Genomic DNA, 18,697 nt, shown 5'->3' with positions numbered 1-18,697 from the left:
AAAAATAATAATAAAAAATAGATACTTACCGCCTTATAATGTTTTTGTATTTTTCTCGGTAGAGAATTTGAAGAAAATGGTTTCAAGATTTTTGTTACAAAAACTCATGGTATTATACTGAGAGCTGTGTTGCTCAATTAATTATACATAGTATTTTACTAGACCTGTTTTTTTTTTTTCTTCCTCTGTACAATAGAATATACAGGAAAAACAAATGTCTCCCTACAAAAAGCATGAATGTGTTTCCTCACTGCTAAACTAGTTTGGATTCTTGTGAAGTCTTCTGTTGTATTTGCTCTTAGATAACAGCTGTGGTTTAGACTGCATCACTGGTTTATTGATCATCCTTTGACCAAAGTTCATGTTTGGCCACTTGTAATTGTCTGGGGTGACTTATTTTTATTTTTTATTTTATTTTTTATTTTTTTTTTATTTTTTTGTACCTGGTGGCAATCCAGCTCTTGTAACCAGTGTAGCATTTCCAGCTCTAGTGAATGAGAAGGTGTGACCTATAGCTAGGATTCCATCTGATGTGGGATTTTTAAAAACCCATTTCTGGTCATTTCCTGCACCACTTGTGCTTGACAACTTTACACTTGGTACATTCCGTCAGCAAACTACTGGAGCCAGTCGTTAACCACCCTTCTTTAGCACATTAACGGAAGCATGTGTTAATACTAATTTCAACAAATTAATTTCAGTTTTCCAAGCCCTTGGTATGGCCTGGTTTGAGTCTTAACATTCCAGAGAATTAACTTAGATGGGTAAGTGGATGAGGATTGGCAGGATGGCCAGTAGGGGGTGACATAGCCCCGTTAACTTTATGCTTCAGGTTCCTCTTGGTTCCTGGTGGTGTGGCTCTTGCCTTTTCTATAGCACTTTGTACTAATGCGTGGTGTGCTGTGACGTCCCGTCATCAGTCGGTTCTCTCTAGTATTCCTTAGAGGTGGCACCTGGATGCACCCCCGCCTGAGTGAGCGGTGATCTAGCACTTGCTTTGCAGGGAGTGCAACTTGCTAAGTATGTTGGCCCGTGAGGCGCTGTAGGAATGCAGGTGTAGCACACCAGATGATAATTGAAAAGGCATTACTCCAAAAACCTTCATCAGTTTGATAATCATGTTGCTGGTTCTTGACTGTTCAGGTGCCTCGTGGACCTCAACCTGCCCTCTGAGGTCATAGTTCATTGTATCACTGTGAAAGAGGGGACGTGTGACAAGGCCATTGCATGGCCAATGACTATCCCCCCACAAACCTTCTTGTGTAGCCAGAAGGTCAGATGTTGGAGCAATACTCAAAAGCCAGAAGGAGAGCCGAGATGGAAAACATGTTTGCTTGCGTCCCTCCCAGTCTGTTCTTTTTTTTTCAGTTGTGAAAGAAAAAGTTGTTGGACGTTGAGAAGAATCATATCCATTGTGGAGAGCCAGGGTCCTCATTCTGCAGGGAGTATTCAGAACATGTTCATTGAGGAAAAAGGCATGACAGGGTTTTTGTAGGGTCCTTCTGAGCAGCTGTTGTCAAGGCAAAATGCTATGCTACAAAATACTAATGTACTCTATGACTGTATGTTGAAATAAATTGGTTAAAAAGGTTTCTTATGGTTTTGTTTTTTGGCCAAATGGAGTGTGTAAAGCTCAAAAGCTTCACCATCAAAATGGACTGACTTATTCAAGCTGTACATTAAATTTCTATTAATAATAATAAAAAACTTGAAAGTAACAAAGAAATTGGATCGTCTAAAATGCCCCAAAAGTGGAGGCAACTTTAATTTTATTGAGCTGTAACAGTTCTGACTCTTCTAATTAACACATGAACTTGATTGTAATGAACATTAATTTATGCTAGATCTAAGTAATGCATTGACTTTGCGAGTTTGGTCAATGGTAGTTGCTGTTAGCATAAACACATGCTGTTGATGCCTTTGGGCTGATTTACCACTTATAACATTTGACAGAACTGATCAAGACTTAATGAGAGTTCTGTATTTGTCTAAATCTTGCGGCAGTTTTAAAAGGTTCTACAATTTTATTTTTTTTAATATTCTGTATTAGGTTTTGGTGGCATAATTGTCCTATGCTGAGAATAAAGCAACACTCCCTTTTCATGTGTTGTAATTGGAGCTTTTCTGTTCCTTATGCAAGTAGCAGGCCTGGCCATGCATGCACATATCTGTCCAGTGCAACTTGCTGGCGAGGCTTGTTCAGAGGCAAAAAGGCATCTGACCAAGAATATGGACTTGAATCAACAGTCTGGATTTTCCAAAAAGAGCCCTTCCAGGTGCAATATGATTCCAACGTTCCTTGATGCTACGGAGTAGTAGCCAAAGACTGATGGGGACTTCTTGGTTCTGAGATAATTGTGCCAGTGCTGCATATAGTGGCACTTAATTGGCAGACCTTTAACATTCCATTGCCAAACCTGAAGTGAAAAATTCAAAACCAGCAGATAAAATTCCATACAAGTCAGTGGCTTCGTAGCGCATGTGTGTTTTTGAGCTACTACACCTGTAAATTAGTTAGGGGATGGATACATGAACATTTCCAAGTCACTGAATGTGTTGAACTTTATTTACATCAGTTATGAAGAAATACAAAACAGTATGGCACTCTGGTAAATCTGTGGAGGAAACAGTTCTAAAAAATTGAGTGACTGTGCAAGAAGAAGAGTGAAGAAAGCCACCAAGACAACCCAGAAGAAGTTACAGGCTTTTGTGGCTGTGATTGGCGAAATTGTGCCTAGTGCATGTTTTGCATTTTTTACCACTAGTTATACAGCTTCATGATGAAGGGGTATAGAGGAGGGTTTCCTTAAAAAGACCTGAAAGTTCAGCTACAATTGGGCAGAAGGTACATCAGAGATACAAGCCTTGATTTGATCTGTTTTGGTGAAAGGAAATCCAAATTAATGAGGCGATTAATATCAACCAAAAATGCATTCCATACCAGTGATCCATGAGTGCAAACACTTACACTTTAACTGTTCTGTCGCAGTCTTCCAGAAATCTACAGCTGTGGATTGGCTTTTAGATTTTTAATTTATATCAAGTTGTAGAGATTTGCTTTGAGTTTAGGGAAGATAATTTTTGAAATTTTTATATTGAGAAGCCTGATTTTGTATTTGAAATGGCATAAAAAAAAAGTATGGAATACCAAGGGGCTGAATAATTTTGTAAGACAGTATTTCTCACAGTTTATGCACCAGCATGATGCTGACTGGTTGTTGCTGCTCTCTTGTAATCGACTGAATTCTTTGGACATGCATCCAATGTCTAGTGTTGGTGTTCGATCATCAGTTCAAGGGTGTCTTTGCAATTTAAAACTCAACCATTTTCTTAATGTCAGTTAAGGTTGTCAAACAGGTAAAATGTTACATTTTTTATTGGCAAATACAGCTCAATGAAAGTGTGACCACCTTGCTGGTGGAAATGGTTTATTTTATCTTTTTTAATTCTATTACACTTGCTGACAGAATTTGGCTATTCAATCAATTCAATCAATTTTATTTATATAGCGCCAAATCACAACAAACAGTTGCCCCAAGGCGCTTTATATTGTAAGGCAAGGCCATACAATAATTACGTAAAAACCCAACGGTCAAAACAAAACGACCCCCTGTGAGCAAGCACTTGGCGACAGTGGGAAGGAAAAACTCCCTTTTAACAGGAAGAAACCTCCAGCAGAACCAGGCTCAGGGAGGGGCAATCTTCTGCTGGGACTGGTTGGGGCTGAGGGAGAGAACCAGGAAAAAGACATGCTGTGGAGGGGAGCAGAGATCAATCACTAATGATTAAATGCAGAGTGGTGCATACAGAGCAAAAAGAGAAAGAAACACTCAGTGCATCATGGGAACCCCCCAGCAGTCTACGTCTATAGCAGCATAACTAAGGGATGGTTCAGGGTCACCTGATCCAGCCCTAACTATAAGCTTTAGCAAAAAGGAAAGTTTTAAGCCTAATCTTAAAAGTAGAGAGGGTGTCTGTCTCCCTGATCTGAATTGGGAGCTGGTTCCACAGGAGAGGAGCCTGAAAGCTGAAGGCTCTGCCTCCCATTCTACTCTTACAAACCCTAGGAACTACAAGTAAGCCTGCAGTCTGAGAGCGAAGCGCTCTATTGGGGTGATATGGTACTACGAGGTCCCTAAGATAAGATGGGACCTGATTATTCAAAACCTTATAAGTAAGTAGAAGAATTCTAAATTCTATTCTAGAATTAACAGGAAGCCAATGAAGTGCAACTATATCAGCAGGTGGCGCCATTGCACTAAAATGGCTGACAATTTGGCATGAGCTATTTAAAAAAAAAAAAATCCATCTTAAACAGTAAATACAGTATTGACAGCTGATTCATATGATTTAAAATAAATGTATTGCAAGATTAAATGGCTGTGTATTACGTCGCAGTCTCTTAAAAAAAAAAAAATGCAATTTTGTGACACCTGCCAGTAGTACCCACCTCAACATAAATGACGGCTTTAGAAAATACAATGGAAACCTGAAGAAGCTGCAAGAATTCAAAGATGAGTAAAGTTGAGTGTTATTACACTAAAATAACCAAGAAGCACATGGGAAAAGATGAATGTTGACAAAGGAATATCATGGATACAGCTGTAGATTTCTGGAAGACTTTGATGGAACCATTAGACTAAAGTGGAAGTGTTTGGACTCATGGGTCAGTGGCATGTACATTAACTTTGTAATGTTATGTCTGAAACATGTTCATTTGAAAGTATGGTTTCTACATTGATCTGTCTGTCTGTTTTTGAAAACCTGTTGATCGCAAACACAATTTTGTTGCCTTTATTAATGGAAAATTTACCTGAGAGCATATTTGATTAAACATGAGGCTGTTTTCTGCCCCCTTGCCTCCAGTTAACACACCATACCTCTTTGTAAATAAGTGCCCATCAGTGGACGGCCATGAGGACAGCCATAGTTTTCTCATTAAATAGGTGATACTTAATATAGACCTTTCATTTGCATATAGAACTGCACTCTACATGAGTCAGGCTTTGTTGTTCCTGATATCTTGAACATACTTTATTGTATTTTCACCAAATTTGAACCAGACATCCCAAATGAATGTGTCTCACATGAGGTTGAATTGGAACACAATCAGGTTTTACCAAAACCTGCTAAAGCTCTGTAAATTTACTGAACAGGTTGTTGTCGTTTTTATTGAAAATATATATTATTTCCTAGCAAAATGTAGTTTCTCTTGAATATATGATTTAATGATGACATACAAATCTTTCCAAGAAAGACAAAATACTTAATATAGACCTTCATTTGCATATAGAACTGCACTCTACATGCGTCAGGCTTTGTTGTTCCTGATATCTTGAACATAATTTATTGTATTTTCACCAAATTTGAACCGGACATCCCAAATTAATGCGTCTCACATGAGGTTGAATTGTAACACAATCAGGTTTTACCAAAACCTGCTAAAGCTCTGTAAAATTACTGAACAGATTGTTGTCGTTTTTATTGAAAATATATATTATTTCCTAGCATAATGGAGTTTATCTAGAATATATGATTTAATGATGACATACGAATCTTTCCAAGAAAGACAAAAGTTACTGGAGTTCTAATCAGTCTGTTTCTGTTCACTTGCACGGGGTTGTCAAAGAATTTGGGTAAACCCGGACAGCGATGCCGATAAACGCCCTTAAATCCTGTACACTGTAGCTTTAAGTTGGAACTTTTGGCTTTAGCACTCAGTCCGTGGTCGAAGTTGTCCTGAAATTTTGTGCTGCTCCTGAACGCATCACGTTTGTGACGCACTGTCCCTTTAAATGCGAATCATAAAGCTTTGTCCCCATCTTTAGGAGGCGGTGCCACTCAGAGGGGCGGAGCACGCGCCCTTCCCTCCCGCCCCTAAATCCCAGTCGCGGACTGTGACGAGCAGCCCGGCTCCACTCGGCGCACCGCAGGCGGCGCAGCAGCGTCTCATGCGTTCAGCCGCTCCGGGACCCACAGCCGCTATCCGTCCGCAGTGGAGCCGTCAGGGAGGAGGAGGAGGATGCTGGAGAACGGTAGGAAGGTGCTGAAGGAGGGTCTGCTGGAGAAGCGGAGCGACGGGCTGCTGCAGCTGTGGAAGAAGAAGCGCTGCGTCCTGACGGAGGACGGCGTGCTGCTGCTGCAGCCCAAGCAGCACGACCACCCGCAGCCACACTCGCAGCCCCACGGGGACACGGCCAGAGTCAAGGAGCTGCACTTCGCCAACATGAAGACCGTGGACTGCGTGGAGCGGAAGGGCAAGTACGTCTACTTCACCGTGGTGATGACGGAGGGCAAAGAGATCGACTTCAGGTGTCCGCAGGACGAGGGCTGGAACGCCGAGATCACCCTGCAGATGGTCCAGTACAAGAACCGGCAGGCCATCCTGGCCGTCAAGTCCACGCGCCAGAAGCAGCAACTGCTCGTCGTGCAGATACCGGGACAGAAGACTGCGCGCAGCGCGCCCAGCGTGGCGTGACCCTCGGCGGGACGTCCGCGCGCTATTTGCGGTAAGAGGGGAGGGGTGTGGGTGGGGTGGAGACTCCCGGCACTCACAGGGGATCCCACATCCATTCAGGACTCCGCGCCACTCGTGCACGGGCGCGTGGCAGCTGAAAGCAACATATGGATTTAACGCGTAAAAGAAAGTTTGGGATCTTCTGATCCAAAGCGCACAGCTTTACGCGCGGCGGCGCGCGACATGCGCCGAATACAATTTATGTCGACGCCTAGTAAATGTGATCAACTGAGTCCAAATTGTGGGTCCTTTGTCCCCGCGCATTATTGCGCGCCGACGTCCCGCCATGTGTACAGAAAATGTCGCCCCAGACCTGCTTGCATGAGATTTATTTATTTTTTGAATGAGGGAATGAAAAAAAAAAAAAACAGTCGCAAATCCAACCGACCTGCAACCAAAGCTGCCTTTGTGCTGTGAATTTTTATTTATTTATTTGTGACAGTATTTGCTCTTCTATCCACTGGCGGCTCCAGATAAGTTTTCTTGATAGGGCTGGATGAGTGCATGAAAATTCAGTAGGTATATCTTATATATTATATTCCAATTCTAAGGTGGAGCTATGCTTGTATACTAAGGTATATCTAAAAAGGAAGAGTAAAATAGAAGAGTAGAAAAGAGTAGAGTAGAGCCACTTAGGTGCCTGGTCTTGAGAACCAGGGATGGTAGGTTGAAAGCTTTATTATCCAATGGGAATTCTAATGGTTTGCCACAGAATTTGTAGTAAATGTGCAACCATGCTTCAAGTATACAACACACATAACAGTTGAATCACCAGGTGTTCAAAAAAAAAAAATCATTATAAGGGCATAGATCCAAATTTGGGTAAACTTATAATGCTAGACAAACTGGGGGAGGTGATGGGCTTGTGGTTAAGAACTGGGCTTGAGACCAGAGGATCCTTGGTTGAAGCGCTTAGTTACTTGTGTAACTTACAATCCGGGTGACTTGAAACCTGTGGTTTGTAATAACTCTTATTTGTTCGTTTCCACGTGTGTTGATTGTGTCTGATTGTGCTTACAGGTTAACTGACCGTTCAGTTGGAGAATGACGATGGAACTGGGCTGCGTCTCCACCACCGCTTCACCGCCGAGCTCCATTCTCCAGGAGAACCCCTCCTCCATGTTGTGGTTTCCACAGACCAGTGCCACCCTCCTTTTTCAATACAGACTACTTTCACAGACAGACTGATGGACAAAAAGCATGCGAGAAAACGACTATTCTGCCGTGCGATGGGTTTGTCCCTTATTTATTAGACATGTATATATTTTCTATAAAAATGTTGTTGATGAATGTTCAGCGTGGTTGTTGCCAGTTTGGAATAAGAAATACTTGCTTGTAGGTACGTAGTGTAGAGATTACATGTAGACTCCATAATTAGGATGGCTGCTCTAGTTTAGACATATCAGTTCATTATTGGTATATAGTACATTTCCATGTTTTCATTGTTTGATTGAACCAAAGACCCATCTTTTGTCGTTGCAGCTTGGAATATCTTTTAGACGTATGATGAGATGCTTTGCTTGACCTTTTACTTGCTTTATTTTACTGCTTGCTTTATTGTAACAGTCCATCTTAGTATTTTCATGGTGTACATCAACTGTTATTGTATGGCGTGTGTCACCTGCTATCTTTGGATGTCTTAAATCTGAGCAGGATTATATATCTGTCAGGGGTTATTTTAAAATGCATATTAGCATTTTTAAGTGGAACCATTGCAAAGTCTCTTCCACTTATTGCATAAATTGGGCAGAGCCACAAAAGGGTTTAGGGGTTTTAGGGGCTAAAATTTAGAAGTGAACATGGAAAATCTTTCCTGGAATTATTGGATTCACAGATGTGACACGTACAGCTATTTATACTGGACATTGTTACCGTACTATGGTGCGTTTGACTAGTGGTAGGCTGTATTAACAAAAACATACATTATGTTATCGTGCTAACTGCAGTTAACATTAACAATTACCATCAACTTTAGTCGTGGTTAATGCTAAAAGTTTAGCGACTCTGACTGTTAGAGATGTGGAACCATTGGGGAAAACGTTAGCATTAACCAGTCAACATGCCAGCATGTGCAAATACAAGCTGCTAACGTGTAACTCCATATGCTAACGGTAACCGCAATTAGTATATTCTTTAGTACAGCCATAAAGTAGCTGTACGCATCATGTCTACTTAAAGTACAGATGAGATGTTTTTATAGTCGAAATTATACAAAAGTCACATAAATTGTGCTGTATTGAAAACCATTTTTTTATGCGATTGAACTAGCTTAAAATAGTCTTGCTCTAAAAATAAATAACTGGAGACATACTATTTTAAAAAGTGGCCAAATTGTAACATCTGAATAGTACCAACAATAAATGATTAGTTCAGATGGAGCAAGCTTGCAAAATGTATGCTGGCTAATTAGTTAAGCTAGTTTTTGTTGATCCTGCTAGCTTCTTTACAACTGAAATCTCTCTAAAATGGCTCTGCATCTTGAGGCCTGCTCATTAAATTCCATTCTGTGGTCAGAAAATATTAAAGTGCAGTTAGTTTATTACAGAACTGTTAGTATGTTTCGCTGCTAACGCATATCTGTATTATTTTTGTGATCGCTATGTGTGTTTTGCCAATGTGCAAGCTAGCAATAAGGCAGGATGAACCTCTTTACAAACTAAATGTGATTCTGATACTTCTCCAGGTGGTTTATACAGAGAGTAACATGAGTCTCACAAGCCCTTTTTAGACACGCAATTAAAAAATATCAGGCATCATATTACCGTTAGAATTACATATCATTTATGACAATGTTTCCCATTATATCGGATTACAAACAGTTTTGCTAACAGTTTTTTCACTTCAGTGGAAATGTAGCATGTTAGCAACCGCTAGCAGCATATCATGAGTCATTGATAGTACAACTTGCTAAATATTTTTAGTCATTAGCAAAAGTCATTTTTTAAGCTAAATGTTGAATATTTTGTGTAAAACATTCCCCCTGAACACCTCGTAGCTGGGAGTTGCGCCTTGTTTTATATTATGTGTTTTGTCAATAAGCACAATCCAGTTTGGTGCAAAATCATTGGAAGACTTCTGGTTTCTGCTTCTCTTTATGCTGATTCACATTTTCAATGCTAATATTAAGCAATCTTTTATGAAAATTGCTATCATAAGATCAACAAAGGTTGGAACTGTCAGCAAGTACAAAGTATTTTATGGTACTCAAGGAAGTAACAAATAACTGTAACTAAAGAGAATGGTACCAAAGCTAAACCCTTCCAATGATTTGATGCCGATGTGAACTTTGGTGAAAAGGTTTCCGAAAGAAGCACTGAGCTAACTGCTCAGCCAACAATCCTGTATTTTTTTTTTTAATTCATAGGACTTATGTTATGATGTGTTGTAGCTTAGCACATTAGCGCTAGCCATGATAGTGCTTGCTTGCAGTCAGACAAATGTCGTAAGCTTGCGTTTTCTGACTGCGTAAAAACAGTTTCTCAGCTTTGTCATCCTCAACTTGAACTGAAAACAACTCTTTTTAAGACTTATTGTTTTGATCTTAGAAAAATATGACCTCGAATCTGAAGCAGCGTCACTTCGTCATCTTGCATAGTGTACAGAAACCATTGGTGCCTTCATTGGTGATGTGTTCATGTGGACATTATCTGTGTGGTCAACATAAGGAAGAGATTACTTGCGCAACTTTTATACAAAAATGACTCTTTTAAAAGATGATAGCATAGGTTGCGTGTCTAAAAGAGGCTCGAGAAACCACGTCACTGTTTTTCTAACCCTGAGGAATGCCTCGTTGCGAGGAAACATTTTATTTGCCAGTGGCTCATGTTGATTCCTGTGTACTGGGGTCGATTCCCACCACTTTCTCCACTTGCTCGTATATCACCGCCGAGCCAACACATGCCTCCATGTAGTCGTCATGTCCCACACAGGGCAACAGCCGCGCCCTTCCTCTAATATGATGCTTCTCTGACATGTTACACGCAGTTATTGCTGTGCCCTTTGAAGGCGCTTCCAATTTCTTATTTCATTGTGAGAGCTATTTTCATACCTCAAAGATACATTCCATTAAAAAAAAAACTCAAAACAAATAGCACTGCTCCTTGTGTTTTTATTTTTAATCTTCTATGCAGCAGCCGCTGAACGCGGGAGCCGCGTGGTTTGGCAAGGCCATTTACGTGACCCCGTGTAACTAGCGGCTGCTCTGTTGGTCTCCAGCCTTTCATGCTTTACAAGTGCTAAACCTTTCACCTCCTGTTTCCTGGTCTAAAAGTAGAAGCTGAGCAGAGAATCAGGTTTCGCCACCAGTTGTTCCGGCACGGACATAATGTCAAACGCACACACGTGGCTCCTTTTACGTCTCAGGCTGGGCTAATTCAATTTAAACATAGGAAGTCTAGTTTCGGAGGGAAAGCCCCCCCCAGTTTGACCTTACAACACTTATATACCATTTGTTAAATCTAATATTTTATCATGATGCTTCATTGCATCTTTTAAAATATCTTTTTTATCTGACAGGGTAGAAATGCAACACTCAACAAGTCAATACTCAACTGATTGAAGTTGTTTTTGTCCAGATTGAAACAAACAAACACACAAAAAATCTGTTTCCTTTAACGGTAGGATGAAGTTCCGGTAAATGGACTGCATTTATATAGCACTTTCCATCTGCATCAGGCGCTCAAAGCGCTTCACAATAATGCCTCACGTTCACCCCAATGTTAGAGTGCTGCCATACAAGGCGCTCATTACACAGCAGGAGCAACTTGGAGATTAAGGACCTTGCCCAAGGGCCCTTAGTGATTTTCCATTCAGGCTGGGATTTGAACTAAGGATCCTTTGGTCTCGAGCCCGACGTTTAACCACTAGACCATCACCTTCCATAGGGGCCATCATCTTTCCGACGAGATTAGTTCTCACGCAGTTTTAGGTCTTTAGTCTATGAAATTCTCCTTTCTGCTGATGTTTCACATTAACTGTCAGCGTGCGACCCATTGAGCTGCTGGAAGGCTTATTTATCCGGCAGGGAGTTGAAAGTGTTATTGCCATTACCATAGCGATACCTGATGATGCTCTTAACTCTTGAACGTGCAAATTGTTGGTGTAATGCTGAGGTGCTGTCAGAAAGTGATGTAGCACCATGCACAGCTTACATATGAAAGTGACTCCAATTTGATATGAAATATGCAAGTTTGGCTTTTTCAAATCACAAAAAAGATCAAAGCTGTCTTGCGCTGGGGGGAAAAATGATCTGATGTCTGCAATGTCCTTAGAGCCACCTGCATGACTAGCTCTGCTTCCTGCAGGCCTTGATTGAGAATATGCACACTTATGTCTGAGAGGATATGCAGGTGCCGCACCATGCTACGAAAAAAGGCACGGGGTCCTGAAAGGCGAACGCCCAGATAGACAACCAGTCCATCCCCACCTCCTAAACTGTCTGCAGAAACCAAGTTAGACATGGGTGTCCCATTGGCCTTCTTCAGCTACTGGGGTCCTCAACGCTGTAGACCCATGCCCAGAGAAAGGCGCCACATGGCCAAAATGTCACAGCTCCCCTTCCATCATAATGCAAGTATTAAATCTCTTCGTCTTCATAAGTAGCCGTTCAATTGATGCATCGTTCCAGCAGTACTCTCCTCCAGAGAGACGTGGTATCAAAGACATCTCGTAATTGCATTCGATCACTGGTTGGCTTCGGAGTCTTACAACTGTACAATAAGACAGGAAGCGCCAGGGCCCTCAAGACCTGGACCTTTGTTCTCCTGTAAAGGTATTGACATCAAGCACCTTTAAACTCCCATAAATGCTTCCCAGGTATCTCTAAAGCTTATGGACAGAGGACCTGGAGACTTGAACTTCAGTACAAGTTTATGAACTGTTCCTCACCAACAAAGGCTCCTGCCTAAGCCACTGTTCTCTACAAGCCGTCCCAACATCCAGTCTGCGTAGGCTCTCAGTTGTCCAGGTGGTTTCCATAGTAGAGAAGTTTGAATCTTTCACTGGACTGGGTTGCTTGACGCGAGGACGTTTTGCTTGCCCCTGAACTACTTCTTCTCTACAAGAGTCAAGACAGAAGTCAGACTACCAGAGCAAGAATTTTAGCTGAGGAAGCTTCTGCGATTTGAAGCGAAATGTCCTCGCGTCAAGCAGCCCAGTCCAGTTGAAGATTGAAGCTTCTCTACTATGGAAACCACCTGGACAACTGAGAGCCTACACAGAAAACTTTCAAGCAGGTACTACGGACGTTTGGAAGAATATTGATTAAGGTCAGAGATGATCTGGATTTGTTTTTGTCGCGTAATCCTGCAGCTGCTTCACTCTGCAGATCAAAGCGCCGCAGACTGACTTTCAACTCTCTTACTGTACATCGCTGACGTGTGGATTAAAACTTAAAATATCGTGTTTCATTCCAGTTCAAAATAAAGCATTTGAAAGACTGCGCTGAATTCCTTTTGAAGATGCACTTGTCAGTTTGATTTTATTTTGTCATTAAATTATCATGAGCGATGCTAAATACGGGATTTCCTGCACGTTGATCTTTTGTATATTTTGGGGTTTGCATGCATGATGTAAAGTTTTTCAGTCATATTCTTCAGATTTGTCTTTGAACCCAAAATGTTGAACGGGTTCACATTTTGGATTTCATGATTCAACCTGATTGTGTACTTAAATATTTCACCTATTTGTCCTGTGAGGTCAGACTAAACTCACCATTATTTCCCTGTAAAGCAGCCAGGCGGTCAGAGACCAGGCGGTCAGGGACCAGGCGGTCAAACAAGCCATGATGTCAGTCTTTCCTGTTGTTGTCATCGCTTGCTTGGTTGTTGTAGTGCCACTGCAGCAGCTGCTCTGCAAACATTATGTAACGGGTCTAAGTGGCACCGTAGTGGCCTGTAACGTATTCATCGCCTCTCCCTTTGATCGCTGTGACGATACCGTTAAGATTGCGTGTGTGATCTTAATGGAAAACTCAGACTACACTCATGTCTTTAGCACTCAAAAACAGGATCATAGCGAGTAAATAGCATCAAAATTGTCACGTTTTGCTAATTGTGATTTAAAAAAAAAATTAAGGTTGGCTAAAAACTAACCAGTGGTTTGATAGTCTATAATCGTGGGATGCAGGAGTTATTTATGTTTAGTCGAGCATTGTAACGCACTGGCCCGAATATAGGATGATCCTGATTATAAGACACAACGCTTTTCTAATTGGAGTAGTTTTTTTTTCATATGTACTTTTCAACCCTGCTTTCCATTTTGTTTCTAGTCTCATCGCAGACCTTCCACCCAGTAAGTCCTAATGTTTTTTTGTGGTCATATTTTCACTCTGGACAAAAATTTTTGTTGCATTATTGATTTAGAATGCAAAAACTGTCGTGGTCTAACTGGCAGCATAAGAGTGTGTTCAAGCTAACAAACACTCTGTAAACCACTTGTCGCCACTGAACAGGCAAAAAATGTCATCATAGCTGTCTGGTAGAATGGAGAGGGTCACTACAGAGGTAAACATGCACGTTTACCTCATTAAGTGAAAATATATTTTTTTAAATGAATCACTTATTATACAATTAGCTGCTCATTTTGACGCCCTGTATATTCTGCTGAGCCAATCAGCATTTGCAATGACTTGGTGAAGCCTAATGTTGAGGGATGATGGCGAGGCTAAGGTAAGGGACTACCTATATGAACTACCTTAAAGTGTTTATTTACATTTAAATATAAATAGTAGTTTAAACCTTTTCCCCAAAATATGACTCCTTTAGTATATGAATCACTTTTTTTGTTCTGCATTTATTTACTTTATTCGTGGTCATCTTCAGATGTATGCATGTGTTCATTTTTGCATTCAGTCTATAATGATTGTCCCTTGTGGTTTGCATTATTGGTGTTCAGATTCCTTCAGACCACATCACTGTCAAATCTGGAATCACAGCAACACAAATCATTCTGAGATGTGTATAACGGTTTGTCCTTCACCGTTATTCAAAACGTCTGCAGAAGAGCTATTGGTTAGACAGATAGGCCAGTTATTCTTGGACGTGTGGTATACAAGCACAGAACAGATTGTTTTTGTTTTCTGCCTGTGTAGGTGGGAGATGGATCGGGGTGAAGTTGCTTTAATCTGTTTCGTTTTCACTTTTATGTGGATTTGTGATAAATGTTGGGGCTGCAGCCCCTCATTGTACATGTGCAGCATTACTGAGCCCATTACACTTTATGGAATTGTCCATTAGCAAGCTGTGCAGCGTGACACAGGAATATATACATTTATTAAAAAAACAAAAACTTAAACATCTGCTCATCTGCATATAAAGTGTTTTGGACTTCTCATGCAAACGAACCAGGCAGTTAAAAAAATTGGGGGTGGGGGGGGGGGGGGGGCTTATTTATTTAATTATTTTGCATAATTTGTTAATAATGCATTCACATGTGTAAAGAAGATGGGAAATTCTGCCTGTACACTGTGACAGTACTTTCAAACCTTTTCCTATTACCACAGCGGAAAGGACACGCCTGATGTTATCATTAACGATACCGCATACGCATTTAGCATCTCAAAAACACGACAATGCTGTTGTTTCTTTCAATAGTTCATCTCATTAATGCTGTGAAATTGCCACGTATTGATCACATGATCATCTCCCACCTGCTTCAGCTGACAGTGATTCTGTTATAACAACTTGTGTGACTTGGCCCTGTTAACATGTGAATGCAGCACATGGTGGGTGTCCACACTTTATCTGTTACATGTTATGATTGTGAGAACAGATTGGAGCTGCAGCAACGCAAAGCCACCCTGCTGCACAAGATCTTTTTCTTTAAAAATATCTGGTTTGTCTCTCTCTAATCACACCCACTGGACTGTAACTGTTCAGTTTTCATGGAGTGTAATTCACTGGTTTGTTTCACCAGTAAAAGCCAGTTAAGACTAACTGTTTCAGCCTCAGTAATCTCTCCAGTCACAGGCACTGCGCACTGTAACATTTAGGCTGATTATAGAGCATCTCTGGTTTGATTCTCCAGTCAAACCTACCTAAACTACCCATTTAAGGTTTATTATACAGATATACTGTATCTCCAATCACAGACAGTGAAGACTGAAATGGTTTCAGCTTTTTTTTTTTTTGTGTAAATCCCCTGAAGGCTGTTTAAGGCGTATTCAGCATTTTCTCCAGTCACAGACACAGAGACAAACGTGACTTTCAGTGTTATTAGTGTAAAACCGCTGTTTTCTCTCCAATCAAAGCCACTAAAGACTATAATGTTTTAAGGCTTATTATAAAAAACTCTCTCCAGTCACAGCCACTGAAGACTATAATGGTTTAAGGCTAAATATACAGCATTTTTTTTTGTTCAGTCACAGACGCCGACAAATGTAAATTTCAGTGTTATTAGTGTAAAATAGCTGTGTTCTCTCCAATCAAAGCCCTTAAAGACTACAATGTTTTAACACTTATTATAAAAAAAACTCTCTCCAGTCACAGCCACTGAAGACTATAATGGTTTAAGGCTAAATATACAGCATTTTTTTTGTTCAATCACAGACATCGACAAATGTAAATTTCAGTGTTATTAGTGTAAAATAGCTGTTTTCTCTCCAATCAAAGCCACTAAAGACTATAATGTTTTAAGGCTTATTATAAAAAACTCTCTCCAGTCACAGCCACTGAAGACTATAATGGTTTAAGGCTAAATATACAGCATTTTTTTTTGTTCAGTCACAGACGCCGACAAATGTAAATTTCAGTGTTATTAGTGTAAAATAGCTGTGTTCTCTCCAATCAAAGCCCTTAAAGACTACAATGTTTTAACACTTATTATAAAAAAAACTCTCTCCAGTCACAGCCACTGAAGACTATAATGGTTTAAGGCTAAATATACAGCATTTTTTTTTGTTCAATCACAGACATCGACAAATGTAAATTTCAGTGTTATTAGTGTAAAATAGCTGTGTTCTCTCCAATCAAAGCCACTGAAGGCTATAATGGTTTAAGGCTTATTATACAAGCATTCTCTCCATTGACAGCCACTCAAGACTATAATATTTTAAGGATAAATTTACATCATTCTCTCCAGTCACAGACAGTGATGACTGTAACTTTTAGTTTGTAATACTGCTGTTTTCTCTTCAGTCAAAGCCACGGAAGACAAATATTTTAAGGCTTATTATACAACATTCTCTCCAGTCACAGACAATGTGGACTGTAACTTTTAGCTTGTAATACTGCTGTTTCCTCTTCAATCAAAGCCACTGAAGACTAATATTTTTAGGCTTATTATACAAGCATTCTCTCCAGTCACAGCCACTGAAGACTATAATGGTTTTAAGGCTAAATATAAATAATTCTCTCTAATCCCAGGCAGTGGGGACTATAACTTTTAATTTGTAATACTGCTGTTTTCTCTCCAGTCACAGCCACCGAAGACTATAATGGTTTTAAGGTTAAATATACATCATTCTCTCCAATCAAATCAATCAAAGCCACTGAAGACTAATATTTTTAGGCTTATTATACAAGCATTCTCTCCAGTCACAGCCACTGAAGACTATAATGGTTTTAAGGCTAAATATACATCATTCTCTCCAATCCCAGGCAGTGGGGACTGTAACTTTTAATTTGTAATACTGCTGTTTTCTCTCCAGTCACAGCCACTGAAGACTATAATGGTTTTAAGGTTAAATATACATCATTCTCTCCAATCAAATCAATCAAAGCCACTGAAGACTAACGCTTGTTATTCAACATTCTCTCCAATCACAGCCACTGAAGATTGTACCTCTTCAGTGTTGTTATGGGTTCTCTCACCGGGCGGTCACTCAGGTTTCGAGGATGACTCGCGTTCAGCAGATTTGTCAAACTGTAAAATATTCTTGACAAGCAGTTTTACTGGACTGTAGTATTATTATTTTTGACCTTTAAAAGTCTCAGGTGCCTGCTGATATTTGTGATCAGTCCTTTTTCATAGTCTAAGCTGTGGGCTATAGGCCACACACACACACACACACACACACACACACACACACACACACACACACACACACACACACACACACACACACACACACACACACACTGCAGCACCTGTTGCCAAAGCACCAGCAGAGGCAGCGCTGGTCACTCGTTCAGTGATTAGAGCAAAAATGTCACCTTGATCTCAGACTACTACAGCTTTAACAACAGCTCACAGACTGACCTTTTACACATTTAAAAATACCAAAAAACAGCAGCAAACTAGCCTTTAAGTACTTGCCTGTCTGTATCATGAGTCCTGAAAAATTATTTTCAGCATAACCTGAGCTGAAGAATGATTTTTTTTTTAAATTTATTTATTCTGAGTAGTCTGAGTGTTTTTTTTTTTTTCTTTTTTTTTTGGATCACACTTTTTAAAGCTTCCCAGCAAACACCAAAGTTTCTGCAACACTTTGAATACTTTCCAGATTACATTGCAGTTCCATTTCTTATTCATACTCACATTTTTCCTTCTATATTAGAAAAATAATTCCTGCTGTCCTACATTCCCTTCATTGGATTGTAAATTACAGTGTAGGAACAGTAATAACTGACAGATGTTCCAAATGGAACATTGTTGTCACGTTTTCCGAATAGTAAAAGTTCATCAATGTGAAAAATTCCTTATAAATGATGTTAGGCCCACAAGTATTTGGAAAGTAATGAAGCTCATCCTAGTAGTGAGACTAGAGACCAAGTTGAGGCAAATCTGGAGAGGTGCAGGTATGCTCTGGAGAGAAGGGGAATGAAAGTCGCAGTGCATATCCAGTGCATTATCTGCAGATCATAATGTCATGCAAACTTCATAGTTCATGGAGATTTCTGTCTGATCTCATTTGTCAACCTGTCCACTACCGCTATGAAGACAAAAGGCCTCAGAGTCATCCCTTGATTCAGTCCCAGCTTCCCCTGGAACCCACCCAGTTGTACACTTTGCTGTCATACTGCCCTCATCATATCCTGCACCACCCTGACACTCAAATCAAATCAATTTTATTTATATAGCGCCAAATCACAACAAACAGTTGCCCCAAGGCGCTTTATATTGTAAGGCAAAAGCCATACAATAATTACAGAAAAACCCTAACGGTCAAAACAACCCCCTGTGAGCAAGCACTTGGCGACAGTGGGAAGGAAAACTCCCTTTTAACAGGAAGAAACCTCCAGC

The 18,697-nt window shown here is 40.4% G+C and overlaps 1 protein-coding gene across 1 annotated transcript; it reads left to right on the top strand.

The window, feature by feature from the left end:
- Window positions 1-5,891: 5,891 nt before the first annotated feature.
- Window positions 5,892-10,608, top strand: phlda1 (pleckstrin homology-like domain, family A, member 1). Its single transcript, XM_034163463.1, has 2 exons — window positions 5,892-6,509; window positions 7,538-10,608. The coding sequence occupies exon 1, from the start codon at window positions 6,023-6,025 to the stop codon at window positions 6,476-6,478; it is 456 nt and encodes a 151-aa protein (XP_034019354.1). The 5' UTR covers window positions 5,892-6,022; the 3' UTR covers window positions 6,479-6,509; window positions 7,538-10,608.
- The last annotated feature ends 8,089 nt before the right edge of the window (window positions 10,609-18,697 follow it).

The sequence above is a fragment of the Thalassophryne amazonica genome, chromosome 22 (genome assembly GCF_902500255.1).
Source record: "Thalassophryne amazonica chromosome 22, fThaAma1.1, whole genome shotgun sequence".
NCBI classification, from domain to species: Eukaryota; Metazoa; Chordata; class Actinopteri; order Batrachoidiformes; family Batrachoididae; genus Thalassophryne; species Thalassophryne amazonica.
The sequence above is the reverse complement of the archived record's forward strand: the minus strand, read 5'-3'. Positions and strand labels throughout refer to the sequence as shown.

Coding starts and splice junctions, on each gene's coding strand:
- phlda1 (XM_034163463.1), top strand. CDS start 6,023: ATGCTGGAGAACGGTAGGAAGGTGCTGAAGGAGGGTCTGCTGGAGAAG.